At 40.1% G+C, this 17,205-nt stretch overlaps 3 protein-coding genes across 5 annotated transcripts in view; 2 read left to right on the forward strand and 1 right to left on the reverse strand.

Annotated features, from left to right (window-relative positions):
* Window positions 1–13,982, forward strand: part of si:ch73-15n24.1 — a 45,510-nt gene extending 31,528 nt beyond the window's left edge. For all 3 annotated transcript variants that reach the window (XM_068215033.2, XM_073930562.1, XM_068215034.2), the window contains 2 exons: window positions 13,182–13,277; window positions 13,474–13,982. In XM_068215033.2, the coding sequence (XP_068071134.1) occupies window positions 13,182–13,277; window positions 13,474–13,543 (166 nt within the window). In that variant the 3' untranslated portion in view covers window positions 13,544–13,982. The remainder of the gene's footprint in view (window positions 1–13,181; window positions 13,278–13,473) is intronic.
* Window positions 1–17,205, forward strand: part of si:rp71-15k1.1 — a 73,694-nt gene that overhangs the window by 49,840 nt on the left and 6,649 nt on the right. The window lies entirely within an intron of this gene.
* Window positions 1,821–7,504, reverse strand: LOC141379013 (uncharacterized). Its single transcript, XM_073931490.1, has 2 exons — window positions 3,987–7,504; window positions 1,821–3,854 (listed from the first exon to the last, which is right to left on the reverse strand). Exons 1-2 carry the CDS (start codon window positions 7,249–7,251, stop codon window positions 2,779–2,781), a joined length of 4,341 nt encoding a protein of 1,446 aa, XP_073787591.1. The 5' UTR covers window positions 7,252–7,504; the 3' UTR covers window positions 1,821–2,778.

The raw sequence follows: 17,205 nt of genomic DNA on the forward strand, positions 1-17,205 counted from the left end.
CTTGATTATCCAAAAAAGGACTTAACTTGTACAACTGGCTTTTGGTTTGAGCATCAGATGTAAATGCTAGTTGTTTCTTGAGACTCGTCATTTCATGGTAAAAGGTTGCTTCTTGAACTAACCGAATGATAAAGAGCTCAGCATCTTTCCTTTGCTCCAAAGTAGTAGGTTCAGAAGATTTGGATCCAAAACCTTTAGCTTCTCTTACATACCGTTTAAGTCTGGCAATGGCCTTCACCATCCTTGCCCAGTCCGAGAATTTGAGAAGACGTTCTAACAATGATTTTTCTTTATTTGCTTGGATATTGAAAACTTGAACCTTTCGAAGCTCTGGATCATTACTTGTGATCACATCTCCCACCTTAACTTCATCACTGGGAAGATCTTTCTGCCACAAGAATTTTGGTCCCTTGAGCCAACTTGACGCCACTAGTTGTTCAACCATCAAACCTCTAGAAGCAGAATCTGCAGGATTATCTTCAGTGCCTACATATTTCCATTGATTCGATTCAGTACTCAACTTGATACGTTGAACACGATTAGCTACAAAAACTTGGAATCTCCTAGCATCATTGTTGATGTATCCCAGAACTACCTTAGAATCAATCCAGAAACATTCCTGTAAATCCTTAAATGTCCAATTCTTTCTTCAGCATATCACTGACCCGTACAGCGACCACTGCAGCTGAAAGTTCTAGTCTTGGAATAGTAGTTATTTTTGTTGGTGCAACTCGTGACTTTCCCATGACGAAAGAGCAATGAACCTCACCTGATGCACTGACTGTTCGAAGATAGGAGCATTCCCCATATCCTGAGATGCTAGCATCAGAGAAATGATGGAGTTCAAAACGAATGGCTTCGTTACTTATCTGTGGAACATAACATCGTGGGATCTTCACATCAGCTAAATTTGGCAGATCTAAAAGCCAACGTTCCCATCGAGATTGCAAGTCTTCAGGCAATGAATCGTCCCAACTAGCCTTGTTGTAGCACAGCTGTTGTAGAATCTTCTTGCCCACCAAAATGAATGGTGCCATAAATCCAAGTGGATCAAACACAGATGCTATCGTTGACAACACTCCTCTGCGAGTAAATGGATGTTCCTTTACAATGACTCTAAACTGGAATTCATCAGATGCAATTGACCATTGAACACCAAGTGCTCTCTCCACATACATCTCACCCAGATCCAGATCCAAATCCTTTACTCCTTTAGCAAGATCCTCTTGAGGAATTGAAGCGATAACATTCTTACTGTTGGAAATGAACTTGTGAAGTCGAAGTTTCCCAGTGCTACAAAGTTTCTTAGCTTCAGCTACAAGGGCAATTGCTTCAGCTACAGTTGGCACACTTACTAATCCATCATCAACGTAAAAGTTCCTTTGGATGAACCTAATAACATCTTCAGTGAACATTCCTTTTCCTTCAGCAGCAAGATGTTTAAGACCATAATTTGCACAACCTGGGGAAGAAGCTGCACCAAATAAATGAACTTTCATTTTATACACTGAGGGTTGAGCTTCCAAATTGCCGTTGTCCCACCATAAGAATCGAAGATAATCTCGGTCCTCTGCTTTGACATGAAACTGATGAAACATGCGTTCTATGTCACACATAATGGCAACTGGATTTTTCCTGAAACGACACAAGACACCCACTAGAGTATTTGTCAGCTCTGGGCCTGTCAAAAGATGGTCATTTAAAGAAGTTCCTTGAAACCTTGCAGAACAATCAAAAACACTCTAATTTTTCCAGGCTTCTTTGGATGATACACTCTGTGAGATAGCCCAGCGGTAAGGCACGAGGACACAGGAAAATTAAGGCCAAAAAATATTTATTTAACTTAAACAAACCAATAATCCAACATAAAAACTAGTTGGAAAACAAATTGAGGTCAACAAAAATATAACAGAAATTCAGGAAGTCTGAACACAACCAAACTGACCTACCAAATGAAACAACTACAGAGTATTTATACACAAACGGTGGATCCACTTAAACAACATAGGTGAAACAATAAAACATAACAATTATAAATATAATATTTACTAATCAAACTAATTCTAAACAAAAAGACATTTACAAAATACAAGACATAATTACTCAAAATAAACAAATTATTTAAATTAAACAAACAAGTAATATAGAAAAACATTCAAAGTAAACTTTCCCCCCCTTATCATTTCGGCACATTGGTTCCGCCACGCGGGATCACCCGGACATAAATCTTTGACGCACACACAGGAACCAGCCCTTTGCCAGTAAACATGACTGGCCGATCCAGCGGACCACAGCATCATCCTCCACTGCACCCTCCGGTAACTTTAACTCAACAGAAATAACCATAAGTAAACAGAAATAACAGAAACAGTACTAATGTAAACTAGAATGTGTGCACTCCAAACCAGTAAACAATGTACCGAAACTGAAAGAAATTGTGACATGTAATATTTGGAACTTATTTTATAAATAAAGATATGAAATAAAGAGAAGTTGTCAGTCTCTAATTACCTAAAGTTCTTATGGATGTTATGCCTGTTTGTATGCGTGTAGTTGAGCAAGGTGCGCGCTTGTCAGCTAGTGAAGGAGCAGGAGAGTATTGTTTGGGTCTCAGCGAATGTGCGCGTTTCAGCGAATGTGCGTGTATGTGTAAGCGCGTGTGTGTGTGTGTGTGTGTCTGAGCGAGTGTGTGCGTTTGAGCGAATGTGCGTGTGTGTTTGTGTGTGTGTGTGTGTGTGTGTGTGTGTCTGAGCGAATGTGTGCGTGTGTTTGTTACCCTCAGTCTTGTGTGGCCATATGACAGGACATCACACACCCCCTCCCTTCGGGCGTCTCGCTGGCACAGCGGGAAAGATAGTCTGCAGTTACATTTGCCTTGCCAGGAACGTGGTGGACCTTAAATCGGAATGGTTGCATGGCCAGGTACCACCTTGTGATTCGCCCATTAGTATCTCTCATTCTTTCCAGCCATTGGAGTGCTTTGTGGTCTGTTTCCAGTATGAATTCTCTTCCAAGCAAATAATATCTCAAGGAGTCTAAGGCCCATTTCACCGCCAAACATTCCTTCTCAATTGTGGAATAACGGGTTTCTCTTGGAAAGAGTTTGCGGCTAATGAAGACTACAGGTCGTCGCTCACCTGGGGATCCCTGTAACAGTACTGCTCCTAAACCTCTTTCAGAGGCGTCTGTCTGCACAATAAATTCTTTGGTGAAGTCTGGATTATACAGTACAGTGTTGGTTGTCAATGCAGTCTGTATGTCTTTGAATGCAGCCATCCTCTCTTCAGTCCATTGGCATTGATTCGGGCACCGGACACCCACCATGTCAGTCAAGGTAGCAGCTCTACTGGAGAAGTTAGGAATAAAGCGGTTATAGAAGCCTGCCATTCCAAGAAATGATCTTAACTCCTTACGTGTCTGTGGTAAAGGACATTCTTCCAGTGCCTGAATCTTCTTAATCTGTGGTCGCACCACTCCATTGCCAATGACAAAGCCCAGGTATTCTGCCTCTTTCCGGGCTATGGCACACTTCGCAGGATTAGCAGTCAGACCAGCTCTTTGGAGCCGTTGGAAGACTTCATGGAGATGTTGCATGTGCTCCTCCCAGGTTGTACTGTAAATTATAATATCATCAAGATAAGCTGCAGCAAACGTTAACCCTTGCAATACCTGGTCCATAAGCCTCTGAAATGTTGCCGGTGCCCCATGCAGGCCAAAGGGAAGAAATCGGAACTGGAATAGGCCCCATGGTGTCCTAAATGCTGTCAAAGGCCGGGCCCGTTCAGTCAAAGGTATTTGCCAGTATCCTTTAGAAAGATCCAGTGTGGTCAGGTATACTGCTTTGCCCAATCGATCTATTAATGAATCAATACGGGGAGTAGGATAGCAATCAAACTGTGATACAGAATTCAAGTACCGGAAATCAATGCAAAATCGTATGTTTCCATCTTTTTTTGGAACCAGGACCACTGGATGGCACCACTCACTCTGGGAAGGTTCTATGATCCCTAGGCTCAGCATAAAGTCCACTTCCTCCTTCAAGGCCTCTTGCAATTTCTCAGGTATTCTGTAACTCATACGTCTAACAGCAACATCAGGTTTCAGGATCACATCATGTTGGATCAGAGAAGTGTGACCCGGCAACTCAGAAAATATTTGAGGATTGCAAAGAGGGCTCACCTGTCTTCGTTGTTTTTCAGGCAGATGGTCCAGCCTAATGTCAGCAGATGTTGGCTGAGGCAGATATTGATCCTCACACTCCTCATCTCCTTGGACACGGCATACAAGCAGTACCTGTTCAGAACGGGGCACCCACTTTTTTAACAGATTCACATGCAGTATTCTGCTGGCATGCTCCTGACCTGGAGTTGCCACTTCATAAGTTGTAGGGCCTAGCCGGCTCTTGATATTAAAAGGGCCCTGCCACTTGGCCAAAAGCTTGTTCTCCTTGCTAGGCAACATCACCAACACCTTTTCCCCACTCACAAATTCTCTTTCACGTGCTCGCTGATCATACCATGTTCGTTGGCGTTTCTGGGCCTCCGCCATATGGGTTCTTGCCAAAGCTCTCATTTTCTCCAGACGCTCCCGCATTTGCAAGACATAAGCCACAACATTAGAAGGCTCCCGGTCTCCTTTAATACCTTCCCACATCTCTTTAAGTAGGGTCAAAGGTCCCCGAACTTCATGCCCATACAAAAGCTCAAAGGGAGAAAACCCAGTTGATGCTTGGGGAACCTCCCGATAAGCAAAAAGTATATAGGGAAGCCACTGGTCCCAATTCTTACCAGTCTCATCAACAAACTTTCTGAGCATCTGCTTCAAGGTTTGATTAAACCGCTCAGTGAGCCCATCAGTCTGCGGATGGTATGGAGTTGTGCGCAGACTCTTAATACCCAGCAACTGGTAGACCTGCTTCAACAGAGTAGACATAAAGTTAGTCCCTTGGTCAGTAAGAATTTCACGGGGTAACCCGACTCTGGAACAGAACTGGATTAAACAGGTTGCCACGTTCTTTGCTTTCATAGATTTCAAAGGGAATACCTCTGGGTACCTTGTAGCATAATCTGTGATAACCAGCAGAAATCTATTACCCAAGCTGCTTTTTTCTACTGGGCCAACGATATCCATGCCCAGTCTTTCAAACGGAGTACTAATCAAAGGAAGTGGCTGTAGTGGTACTCGAGGTGGATGATGGAGAGATACCAGTTGACACTCAGGGCAGCTCTTGCAATACTGAACAACATCAGCCTTCAGACCAGGCCAGTAGAAATACTTCTTGATCCGTTCTATGGTTTTCCTTACCCCTAGGTGGCCAGCCCATGGGATTGAGTGGCTCAAGTGAAGAACAAGTTCCCGAGCCTCCTTTGGAACAATCAGCTGTTTCACTGATCCAATCTGACGGTAGAGTATGTTCTCTGAAATCATAAATCGCTCACAGTTATCATCAATCACTTTATCGCCCATCTCCATCTGGTTTGCTTGCTCGAAATATGCAACAAGACTGGTGTCATTTTGCTGCAATTCACTAATGTTGGTGGGTAATTTCATTTGTGGATTAAGACCATCTACTTCACCTGCAGGCAGACGAGAGGCATTATATTGCAACTTTGCATGTCTCCTTTGTCGTCTAGTCGTCTTGGGTTTTGGAGGACTGGTTTCTAGATCAGCATTATAAAATGGCAACATTGACAGAGTTTGTGCTGGTTCATCTTGTTGTTTTGCCTTGGCTCTAGTAAGTACCATATTGCACTGTGACATGGGCTGGATAAGATCCAAAAGCACTGGCAAATCTCGTCCTAACACTACAGGATAGGGAAGATTATCCACTACCCCCACCTCTAGCAAGTAGGGTTGGTTGTTAACAGCCAGATATAGATCTGCAGTAGGCACCAATCTCTCATCACCGTGAACACAGCAAATGGAAAGCTTATTACTTGCATTAACTGAAGATGGAGCCACAACCTTCCGACTCACCAGTGTCTGGTCACTCCCAGTATCAATCAGAGCAGGAAACTCTTTACCATTCACTTTCACAGTGATGGCATGCAGCAAGGAATTTGGCTTCTGGGCTTTATCCTCCCAACCTCTAGGAACATAACACAGATTAGTCGGTTTAACTACATTCCTTGGACAAACAGGTTTTGTGTGCCCCTCTTGTCCACAGAGATAGCAGACCACTGGTCTTCTCAGAGTCATAGCAGGTTTCATTTCTGGGGAACCTCCCTTAGGAGTCTTACCCAATCCAGCCATGGATTTTGGTTGAAATTGAGGAAAGGGTGGTCTTCGTGCCTCACTGCTTGTTTTCCTGCCCCAGGACTGATTCTTCCCCCTTGCTGCCACAAAGACATCCGCTAAGGCAGCAGCCTCTGCTGCTGTCGTGGGGTCACGCTCCCTTATCCAGACCTGAAGTTCAGGAGAAAGCATTCGCAGATATTGTTCTAAAATAATTATTTCTCCTACCTCTTCAGTAGTTTTTCCTTTGGGCTTAATCCACTTTCCATACAGGTCTTTAAGTCTGGTATACAACTCCTTGGGAGCCTCAGAAGGGAGAACAGTGAGGGAACGAAATCTCAGCCTATAAGTTTCAGCATTTATGTCATACTTTACCAAGATGGCAGCTTTAACCTTATCATACTCGGTAGAGTCATCCAGGTCCATTTGGACATATGCAGCTCTTGCCCTGCTAGTTAATAGAGGGATCAAATGAAATGCCCAGTCAGCTTTAGGCCAGCGACAGGCTGTAGCGATTCGTTCAAAAGTTATTAAGAAGTGCTCTATATCATCAGAATCAGCCAACTTCTCTAATCGAGGTTCCCGAAATCTTGGTGGTGGGAAGCGATCATCAATAAGGTCAGCATTTGAGTGGAAGACATTTGGGGAGGTAAACTGCTGATTATCAGTATCTGCTTGAGCACCATGCACATCTAGAGAATGTGTATCAATGTGGCAGGCATCAGATGTAGGTGAGGTGCGGGCCTGAACTTCCATTTGTAATAAACTGAACTGATGTTGTAATGCTTTAAACCGTCGTTCTTGATCTATGTGTTCCTGCTTTCTGACCGCCTCCCTGGAATCCATTTTTGCCATATGCGCACTAAACAAACTTGTTAAATCAGCCAAAGTTGGCTCTCTACTTGCCATCTCATCTTTATCCTTGTGCTCCATTTCCTCCTCTGCAGGCCTTCCTTGCTCCTCCTCTTGCTCCACAGAAACTGGCTTCATGGGCCCCTTCTTTTGCTGACGGCTCATGGCAACTCAATGTACTGAGGCTATGGAGAGGGAAACAAAAAAAAACCTGTGTCCTCTATTAAAATCCACCTTCTGACACCATATGTGAGATAGCCCAGCGGTAAGGCACGAGGACACAGGAAAATAAGGCCAAAAAATATTTATTTAACTTAAACAAACCAATAATCCAACATAAAAACTAGTTGGAAAACAAATTGAGGTCAACAAAAATATAACAGAAATTCAGGAAGTCTGAACACAACCAAACTGACCTACCAAATGAAACAACTACAGAGTATTTATACACAAACGGTGGATCCACTTAAACAACATAGGTGAAACAATAAAACATAACAATTATAAATATAATATTTACTAATCAAACTAATTCTAAACAAAAAGACATTTACAAAATACAAGACATAATTACTCAAAATAAACAAATTATTTAAATTAAACAAACAAGTAATATAGAAAAACATTCAAAGTAAACTTTCCCCCCCTTATCATTTCGGCACATTGGTTCCGCCACGCGGGATCACCCGGACATAAATCTTTGACGCACACACAGGAACCAGCCCTTTGCCAGTAAACATGACTGGCCGATCCAGCGGACCACAGCATCATCCTCCACTGCACCCTCCGGTAACTTTAACTCAACAGAAATAACCATAAGTAAACAGAAATAACAGAAACAGTACTAATGTAAACTAGAATGTGTGCACTCCAAACCAGTAAACAATGTACCGAAACTGAAAGAAATTGTGACATGTAATATTTGGAACTTATTTTATAAATAAAGATATGAAATAAAGAGAAGTTGTCAGTCTCTAATTACCTAAAGTTCTTATGGATGTTATGCCTGTTTGTATGCGTGTAGTTGAGCAAGGTGCGCGCTTGTCAGCTAGTGAAGGAGCAGGAGAGTATTGTTTGGGTCTCAGCGAATGTGCGCGTTTCAGCGAATGTGCGTGTATGTGTAAGCGCGTGTGTGTGTGTGTGTGTGTCTGAGCGAGTGTGTGCGTTTGAGCGAATGTGCGTGTGTGTTTGTGTGTGTGTGTGTGTGTGTGTGTGTGTCTGAGCGAATGTGTGCGTGTGTTTGTTACCCTCAGTCTTGTGTGGCCATATGACAGGACATCACACACTCCATGATGAGGAATGTACCATGCTGAACATTTCTCATCTTCTTCAGGTGGAACCTTCTCAGCATCTCCACAGGCAATGATTTCATTCATGAAAGCATAATAATCACTGTAATACTGCATATCCTTCTTAAATCTTCTTGCCAAACATTTGAGACGATATACTGCACAGACTTTATTGTTTGGCAAGTTAGGCCTGTCACCTTTAAATGGTAGTGGCATCTCATAATGTCCAGCCTTATTTAATGATGTACCTGCTTTCATTTTCCCTAGGAATCGAAGATCCTCTTGAGACATACAGCAATCCTCAGATTCTTGCTCACAAAAATCAGATTCAAACACCCTGATGACATCTATTGGAGAAACCACTTCTTTGATTTTGTTCGACAGACATAGTGCACCTTCGTTTTGAGATTGACAGAAGCAGGTATACTTGGCATTACTTGTCTCACAATAATCTGATGACTTGTTCCATAAATATCGCCAGAGTCAACACATGGATTACCATGACCAATTACACTCCATCCCAAATCGGTCCTCTGTGCAAAAGGTTGATTTCCTTCACCAGCCACCACCTCTCGTGGAAGAAGAGCCTGTGGACAGTTGTATCCAATTAATAAGCCAACATCACAACCTTGTCGAGGAGCAAGGACATCTGCAATATGTTCAAGATGAGGCCATACTCTTGCTGTTTGTGGTGTAGGAATGTGATCTTTGCTGGCAGGAACAAACTCTCTTGAATAGGTTGTTGGCAGAGGAATCCTAGTTTTCGAATAAAATCCTCTAACTTGAAGACCCTTCATTTTAAAACAAGGAACGACTGTAATCTTTGAAGCCATAGTTGCAAGTTTCAATTGAACTGCTTTCTTCTTAACATTCAGTGCATGTGTAGTCTCTTCAAGAATAAAGGTTGTATCACTTTGTGTATCAAGGAGAGCATATACTAGAACCTCTTTCTCTGGTTCAGATGTTGTAGACACCCATACAGGTATAATAGAAGAAGTGCAGGTATTATTAATTTCTTGCATTACCTGGTTCGAAGTTGCCTCATTTAGAACTCTTGTGTGTCTATGCTGATAAGGATCTGTACTCTTCTTAAAGCTTTCAGTCACCCCATGATTTCCAACACTCCTTGAACGATCTTCATGAAGACAGGTAGGATGGTTTTTTGCACAAATGTCACAGACACTTCTGTTTTGACAAATCCTTGATTGATGTCCAGGCTTCAAACATCCAAAGCATAACATCTTCTTATAGACAAACTTGTGTCGTTCAACAACCGTCTTCTCCATGAACTTATGACATTTATGAAGACTATGATCATTTTTTTGACAAAAAACACAACTCACCAAGACGAGGTTGTCTCCACCAGAATTAGTCGCCAACACCTTTCCCACAGAGCTTCGAGTCTTCAACGTCCTTGTTCCTTCTTTATCGCTTGATTTCAGAGCATAAAGTGATGTTATAGGATTGCACACAATCTTGGCTTCCTTTGTGAGGAACTTAACAAATTGGCTGAAACTTGGAAATGTTTTAGTATTTTCTTCAGTTTCCATCACCTCTCTATTCCATCTTGAAGTTAACCAATCAGGCAGCTTAGCAAGAATTTTTTGGTTCTCATTACAATCATTTAACACTTCAAGTTCTTTAATTTGAGGAATGGCAGCCTCACAACTACGAAGGAAATCTACAAACTCTTGTAGTTCCAAACTTTCCTTGGGACCAATCTTTGGCCAAGCATAAAGCTTCTCTTGAAATGATTTGGCTATAAGAAATGGATTTCCATATCTTTCTTCCAAAATCTTCCAAGCTGAACAATAAGCCGAATCTGTTCCAAGAAGAAAATGGCCTTCAAGAGCCTTTTTGACAGAATCTCCTACATACCTCCGTAGATAGAAAATCTTCTCCACTGCAGGAATGGATTTCTTCTCTATTAACATTTGAAAGGACGTTTTCCAATCATTGAACTTAAGTGGATCCCCATTAAAAACCATTGGTTCTGGCACAGGAAGTCGATTGACACTCATAGATTCAGTCAAAGCCTTGACAAGAGAAGTATTATCTATTTGTGGAGTTGTCACTGTTGGCTGTAAAGTGACATTTTTTGTTGACAAATTATCAGGTCTGTGGTGTCTTTTATCCACATGGATTTCTTTAAATTCACAGTCATGAGACAAGTCACTCAAAAGCTCATCATCTTCTGAAACTTCACTCTGTTCATATATCTGCATACGTGCTTTAGCTGCATTTAACTTCTTAACTGTCTCCAAACGTTCCAGTTTGCGGCGTTTATCTTCTAATAACTTACGTCTAGCTGCATTTTCCACCTCATGCTGAGCTTTCACCTTAGCCTCTTCTTCACGGCGCTTCGAATCATCAGCTTCTTGTTCAGCTATACGCTTCTTATCTTCAGCTTCAAGCTTCTGAAGTTCCTTAAACTGATGATCCTGTTCCTTTAAGACTTCTAAAGTGGCTTCATTAGCAGCAACCTCAGCAGCAGCTTCTTGTTTTTTGGCAGCAGATAAACTTGAAAACTTAGAAGATCTTGACTTACTTTGAGACGATGTAGAAGTTCTAGAAATCCTTGTGCCCACACTGACCTTTTCAGATAACTCAATGTCACTCCATCCAGACTCCATTTCCTTATTCCCTTCGAAATAATGCTTCACCAAAACCCCCATTTTCTTTGTGACTGCTTCACAATGGTCTACTCGGCGGCGTGTATCATGGTCAGGAATACTCAAATGGCGTAGATCTTCATACCCAGTGCCTACAACTGCAGAAGCCTTTGTCATTCTTACCATAACATCTTGTAATGATTCAATTGAAGAAGACTCAGATAATAACCACTTTACTTCTTTGACAAGAGATTTCCATTTATCATAACTGACCTTGAATCTCTGTTCATACCTTTCCAACTTCTCTTCTTGCAACTTCTGACCCTTTTCAGTCAGCTTACGAGTCCTCTTTCCTCTTCGTAGCTCAGTCTCCACAGCATCAGAAGTTTCCGTTGCCACCTTACTTCTCACTGAGGGCTGAGTTGCAAGTTGCTGATTCACTCTATCATCCATGGGCCGCTCACCTAAATCTGACATTATTTAAATTTCTCCTTTTTCACTTCTAAAATTCTTTTCTTATTTATTTATTCCTTAATTTAAAGTTAAGACCATAAATCATGCCTTAATCTGATTAAACGCTGAAAGTGAAATTTACTCTTATTTCACAGCAATAGAAACAGGCAGTTAAACAGTACTTAATTTACATACAAGTCAATAATAAACCACCAACATTTTGAAAGGAACATGACAATATTAAACAATACTTAAAGTCTTTGCAGCCATTAACCACAGTTAGGTACCTTTAATCACACTTAACTGCACCACTCTTACTGCTGGTCTTGACTTGTGCTGCTCTTCAAGTTATGTTTGCGTCTCCATATTACACCGGCAATGTCCTTTCCTTCTGATATTGCTGAACCATGTAAAATTTCACTTTGTTGCTTTGCACAACAAAATACTTGACTGAGTTCATTGGTTAAATTGTCCTGCTTCTTCTTTCATACTCGCAATGAGCCTTGAGTTCTTACTGTAGCTCCCTCCAGCAACAAACGAGCAAGAGTCTTTGGTTTCTACTGACTGGTTTATTTTCATAGCAAGTCTTCAGTTCTCAACATAGAGCAAACCACAAGACATCAGGGGTGTACCAGACGTAAGAACTAAAAAACATACAACAATGAATTACAACAGTGCATTTCCATATCAAATTAATCCAAATCACCACATTAAGGTCACACATAACACTGGATCACATAATCTTAACTAATACAATTTAACTTTATAAATAGCACCGCTCATAAACAAACAGTTAAATGCACACACCAAACAAATAACAACAACAACAACAACACCACACTTCAAATCAAACAAACCAACAAATCATACAAAACAAACATACCTCATTGGCTGGTTACGGAAGGGAGAAACTCAAGAAAAGCATAAGCATTCCTTAGCTTGTTGAATGCTTGGAAGTGAATGCATTTGTCTCTCTACTCACAGTGGTGCATCATTTTTATAGTTCCCCTTGAAATTAGCTCCGCCTTAATTAGTTCCTATGTGAACTGGCATAAGATCTTAAACACACATGACATCTGCTACAATATATATATATGTATATATATATATATATATATATATATATATATATATATATATATATATATATATATATATATATATATATATTAGGGCTGTCAAATGATTTAAATTTTGCCTTGACGTATTTTGGTCACTTTACAACTAAACATCAACGTCATTTTACATCGTTATTAGGCGTCAAAATAGATGTTGTGACCTAAACCTAGCCTTATATTGCTCACAGGAGCTAGCAAGATATTTTTTACTTGTACATAACTAACATACTGGGGCAGTAATCTAACTATACACATATTATAGTTATAATACACAAATACTTTTACATAAGACAGAACAATATAGTGCAAAGGAGGTATTTAGGGTTAAAGAAAACAATGGTGGAACATGATTTGGGGTACATTCAAAAGTAAACATTGTTTGCTTATTGGGTCCTTGTAAGATGCTGTTTAAGTGTCTGGTGCATGTAGAGAGGAAGGTGTTTCTACAGGTGGTTTGTGCAGCCCACTTACCTGTGTGAGGCACACTCAGAAATGCACAATGTTTTGATTTGGAGTGATTGTGAAAAATGTCAAGATGTGCTCTTCATTTTTAGCTTTGCTTCAGCTTTGTTTGATTTCATTAAATTGAATTGATGTCTGACTTGCTGTTTTATGTCATTAAGTGACTTTGTTGAAGGCCTGCGCCAGTTTCTGAATGAAATTAAGCAGACTGATCCCCTGGCTGATGGCTTTGAGGAATTGATTGATCCAATTACTTTGTAAGATTCAGCATTTCCCTCCCACCCTGTTTGCATTTTAACTCATTTAAAAGTACAAAACACCTCAATGTTTTAAAGACTTGTAAATCATGTTGTATGTAAACGAAGCATCATTAAACAGTATCTATTCACACTGAAAATACCATTGACGTCAAGCTCTTCTAATATAATTCTCAATTTGTATTTTTCTCTTCAGGAGCTTGAAGAGGTGGATGTACATTTCTAACAAAATAATATGTGACACCTGGGACCTGCTGTTGGACTAAACTCTCTCTGTGTGTGAAGGGAATGGCAGAATTGCGACTGCTGTCAACAAGCAGGATCATTAGATTAGATTAGACAACTTTATTGTCATTACACATGTACAAGTACAATGCAATGAAATGTAGTATCATACCAGCTATGTATATTCAACAATTAGCCTGCTCTTATTGAGAAGCGTAGCTGCACCGATTTCAGGTTAATTATGGGAGTTAAAACAAATTATGCTTTGTGCTGAAAAAGTAGCAAGTTTTTGTGGAAGACAAAATTTAATTTCAAAGTAACCTCGAAGGACCATCCTGGAGAAGCAAGTGAAACTGATCATTTAGTCAATAGCAGACAAATTAGGAGCTGTGCCTCATGTAAGTGTTCCTCTAGTACACAGGTGGTGTAACACTGTATTCTTCAATAAGTTCTTCAATAAATGTTTGCTGTCTACCTGCAGTCATTGTTTTGTATTTTTTATTTTCTAAAGTGATTGGCTAAGCAGAATAATCAGTACAATTGTGCATTAAAAATTGCATCAGACAGACCGACCGACCACAGGTGCTTAACACTTTGCCTCACTAAGGCCCCGTTTACACTAGTGCGTTTTAGTTTTAAAACGACATTTTAGAACGAAAACGATCCGCGTCCACACTAGCATTTCACCCAGCGTTTCTGAACTGCTCTCCGTCTACACCACACTACTGAAAATGCACATCACGTGACCACACACACACTCTCTGGCATGCGCTTCAGCATATCTAGTCAGATGTTCATATGTTCATCAAGTATCTCCCGCTAGATCTAATCTCACTGTATTTGTTAAACATGATATTAAATTCATCTTGTTGTCTCTATCTAACAACATATTCCCTGACTTTGGTTTTTTGAATCTATTACTTGTTCTGAGGTAACGTGTTTCGGCTGAGCGCGATCAGTTAATAATTAATGTAACTACATACAGTCTGTATATTGACTGATCGCTTGCATTTCCTATAATGTAAAAACTTAATGTACGTTACACTTTTATAATGGCCATTATTGATTATTAAAACTGATATTCAGCAAAAGAGAGGGTTTCGCATTTTCAGTGAAAATGAAAGGAGGCAGTAATGTTATAGGCTTCGTTTTGTTATGAACACGCATACAGCGAAGATTACGCTCATATGCAGCTACACGACACCTCAACATTTCTGCTGTCTGTTAAGTTGTTAATATCAAAATGAAAATAGCAGCTCCTTATATCATGTTTTCATTTTATTATTAAGATATAGTGAAACAACGTAGCCAGGATGATGTGAATAAGGTTATAAAGTACACTGTTCCCTTTGAAGATTTACCGGTCCTCCGGAGTCTGTTTTCCATATCAAACTTGCGAAGTCTGAACTTACAAAGAGAGGATGCAGAACTTTAACTGTGTGTGTAGGCTACTTAATATTGAGGGAAAAGCCACAATCAGAGAGGCAAATGTTTGCAGCCCTGCCTCCATTTTCAGATGCCTCTGTTTTCCCCCATCCACACTAAGACAGAGCAGCAGTGTTTTAGAATGAAAACGGCCTTTTCAGCGTTTTTTTTCTGTTTTCGGCGCTCGAAAACTCCGGCATAGTGTGGACGGATGGCATAACCGTAGCAAAACTTATGCATTTTCAAACTTAAATGGGGCTTAAGTCTCATGATTCAGGGCCTACTCGCACTATGCTATCCGATCCGTGCCTAGGCCCGTTTCCCAGATCGGAAATATTTGACTGCGTGTCAATGCATATCAAACAAATAAACCGATCTAACTAAAGAAATCTCCTCTGTGCTGAGTAAAAGCGCTTTCTGAACAGCGCATCATCGATGAAGTAAGCTTGCCCAAGCCCGATACAATGTGAGTGCAGGCCGTCAGGGGAGACGGGAGGGGGGACAAGCGTGCTTTGGCCTGGTTCAAGGAAACTGTACATAGTGTGAGTACGCCCTCACTCGGGCCATGCACTAGGTCTTCCCTTACCGTAATACAGCTAAAACAAGGACAGCCGTTAAAAAAAACAAAACAAAAACAAAACAAAACATGTCAATGGTGGGAAAGTAATAACAGAAAAAAATAAAGTTTATTTTTGTATATATGATTAGTTGCTTTTTTCCTTCAATCCTTCAAACTACTGTTGATGAAGGTGACACCAGATTGTACTTTTAGAGACTTTCTGTCCCCAAGTCCCAATTAACTTCTGCAGTTCTTCTGCTACATTATGTGTGCGTGTTTGTTGGTCTCTCAAACTATCCTCCTAACAGTGCGTTGGGACAAGAAAAATACACATCCTCTTCAAATCCAATTCATTTCACTTCCAGCTAACTGAACAGTGGTCGGTTAAATTTATAATAATGGCCATGACCTCTGATTATAAATGATATTACCTTTAACTCAAGGGTGAACATCTAAGGGGGACTAATCAAAAATACTTTAGAATGAGCAAGCATAGAAGCGGCCATCTAAAAGTGTTAGTCAATTACTTCTGTTTAATAATCAAGACTGACGAGAGTGTGACTGTGAGTGACGCCACTGGCCGAGGCGATTTCACTAAACGACATGAGCCCCCAAATGAACAAATGTAATAGTTACAAGTAAAAGCAAAAGGTTCAAACATTTATCTAAATTATATATTGATATAATCTTCTTAATGTTTTATAGTTGGAGTCAGATGTAATGTAATGTATTTTTTATTAAATGCCATGTCAGCAACCAAAGCTATTTTCATGGCAGGAATCTTTCAACAATAAATATGCAATTTAAAAATCAACAAACAAAATAAAACATGAATTAAAATAAATTAAAGATTTTTTTGTCTTAATACATGATAAAATGTAAATTTAAAATCTTTTCTGGTTTCACTTTGTTAAAAATGTCCTTAAAAGAGTTTATTTCAGAAAAAGTCCTTCTGGAATCAGTAAAAGCAGGACAGTCCAGTGAAATGTGTTTTATAGTAAGAGGAGTTTTGCTGCACAAACACTAAGTGGGGTTTTCACCTTGGACCAAAAAACCACGTGTTATTCTCGTATGCCTAATACGACATCTGGTAAAAACTACTTGATCAAATCAATTCTTAAAATGTCTTAAAATTCTGTGGGAGATTTCAGGTTGGATTTCATGTAATTTATTATTTTCTAATGCATCCCATTCCTTTAGCCACTTGTTTAAAATGTAAGCGTTGATAAAAGGTTTCATCTCTGACGGAGGAATTTGACATTTGTTCTCTACTTGCTTCAAAGTGTCTTTAGCAGCTGCATCAGCTCGCTCATATCCTGAAAGCCCGACATGTCCTGGAACCCAGCAAAAAATGATGTGATAAAACTGATTTTGTAGTTGGTGAACTTTAGTTAAAATATTGTCAATCAAAGGATGATCATTCTTTGAAGATTCCATTACTTGGAGGCATGATTTAGAGTCTGTAAAAATTAGAAATTTTTTGTTGTTGGGTATTTTCTATATTCTCCAATGCTAAAAGTAAAGCGCAGGCTTCAGCTTTGAATATTGAGCATTCTTTAGGCAGACTGATAGTGGGAGTCAGATAAAATGAGGACAAATAAACCACCTCATATTAAAATCGGAGTCAGATATGACTTAAATTTAAACTAAAACAACATAATAGTAGGGCGAACACGCAGTAAACCTTCATCCACCAGTAGACACTGTCATTGGACTAAC

This window comes from Danio rerio, chromosome 19 (assembly GCF_049306965.1).
Source record: "Danio rerio strain Tuebingen ecotype United States chromosome 19, GRCz12tu, whole genome shotgun sequence".
Taxonomy (NCBI): domain Eukaryota; kingdom Metazoa; phylum Chordata; class Actinopteri; order Cypriniformes; family Danionidae; genus Danio; species Danio rerio.

Coding starts and splice junctions, on each gene's coding strand:
- LOC141379013 (XM_073931490.1), bottom strand. CDS start 7,251: ATGAGCCGTCAGCAAAAGAAGGGGCCCATGAAGCCAGTTTCTGTGGAG. Junction 3,855..3,986: donor GATCATAGAACCTTCCCAGA/GTGAGTGGTGCC, acceptor ATTCATTAATAG/ATCGATTGGGCAAAGCAGTA.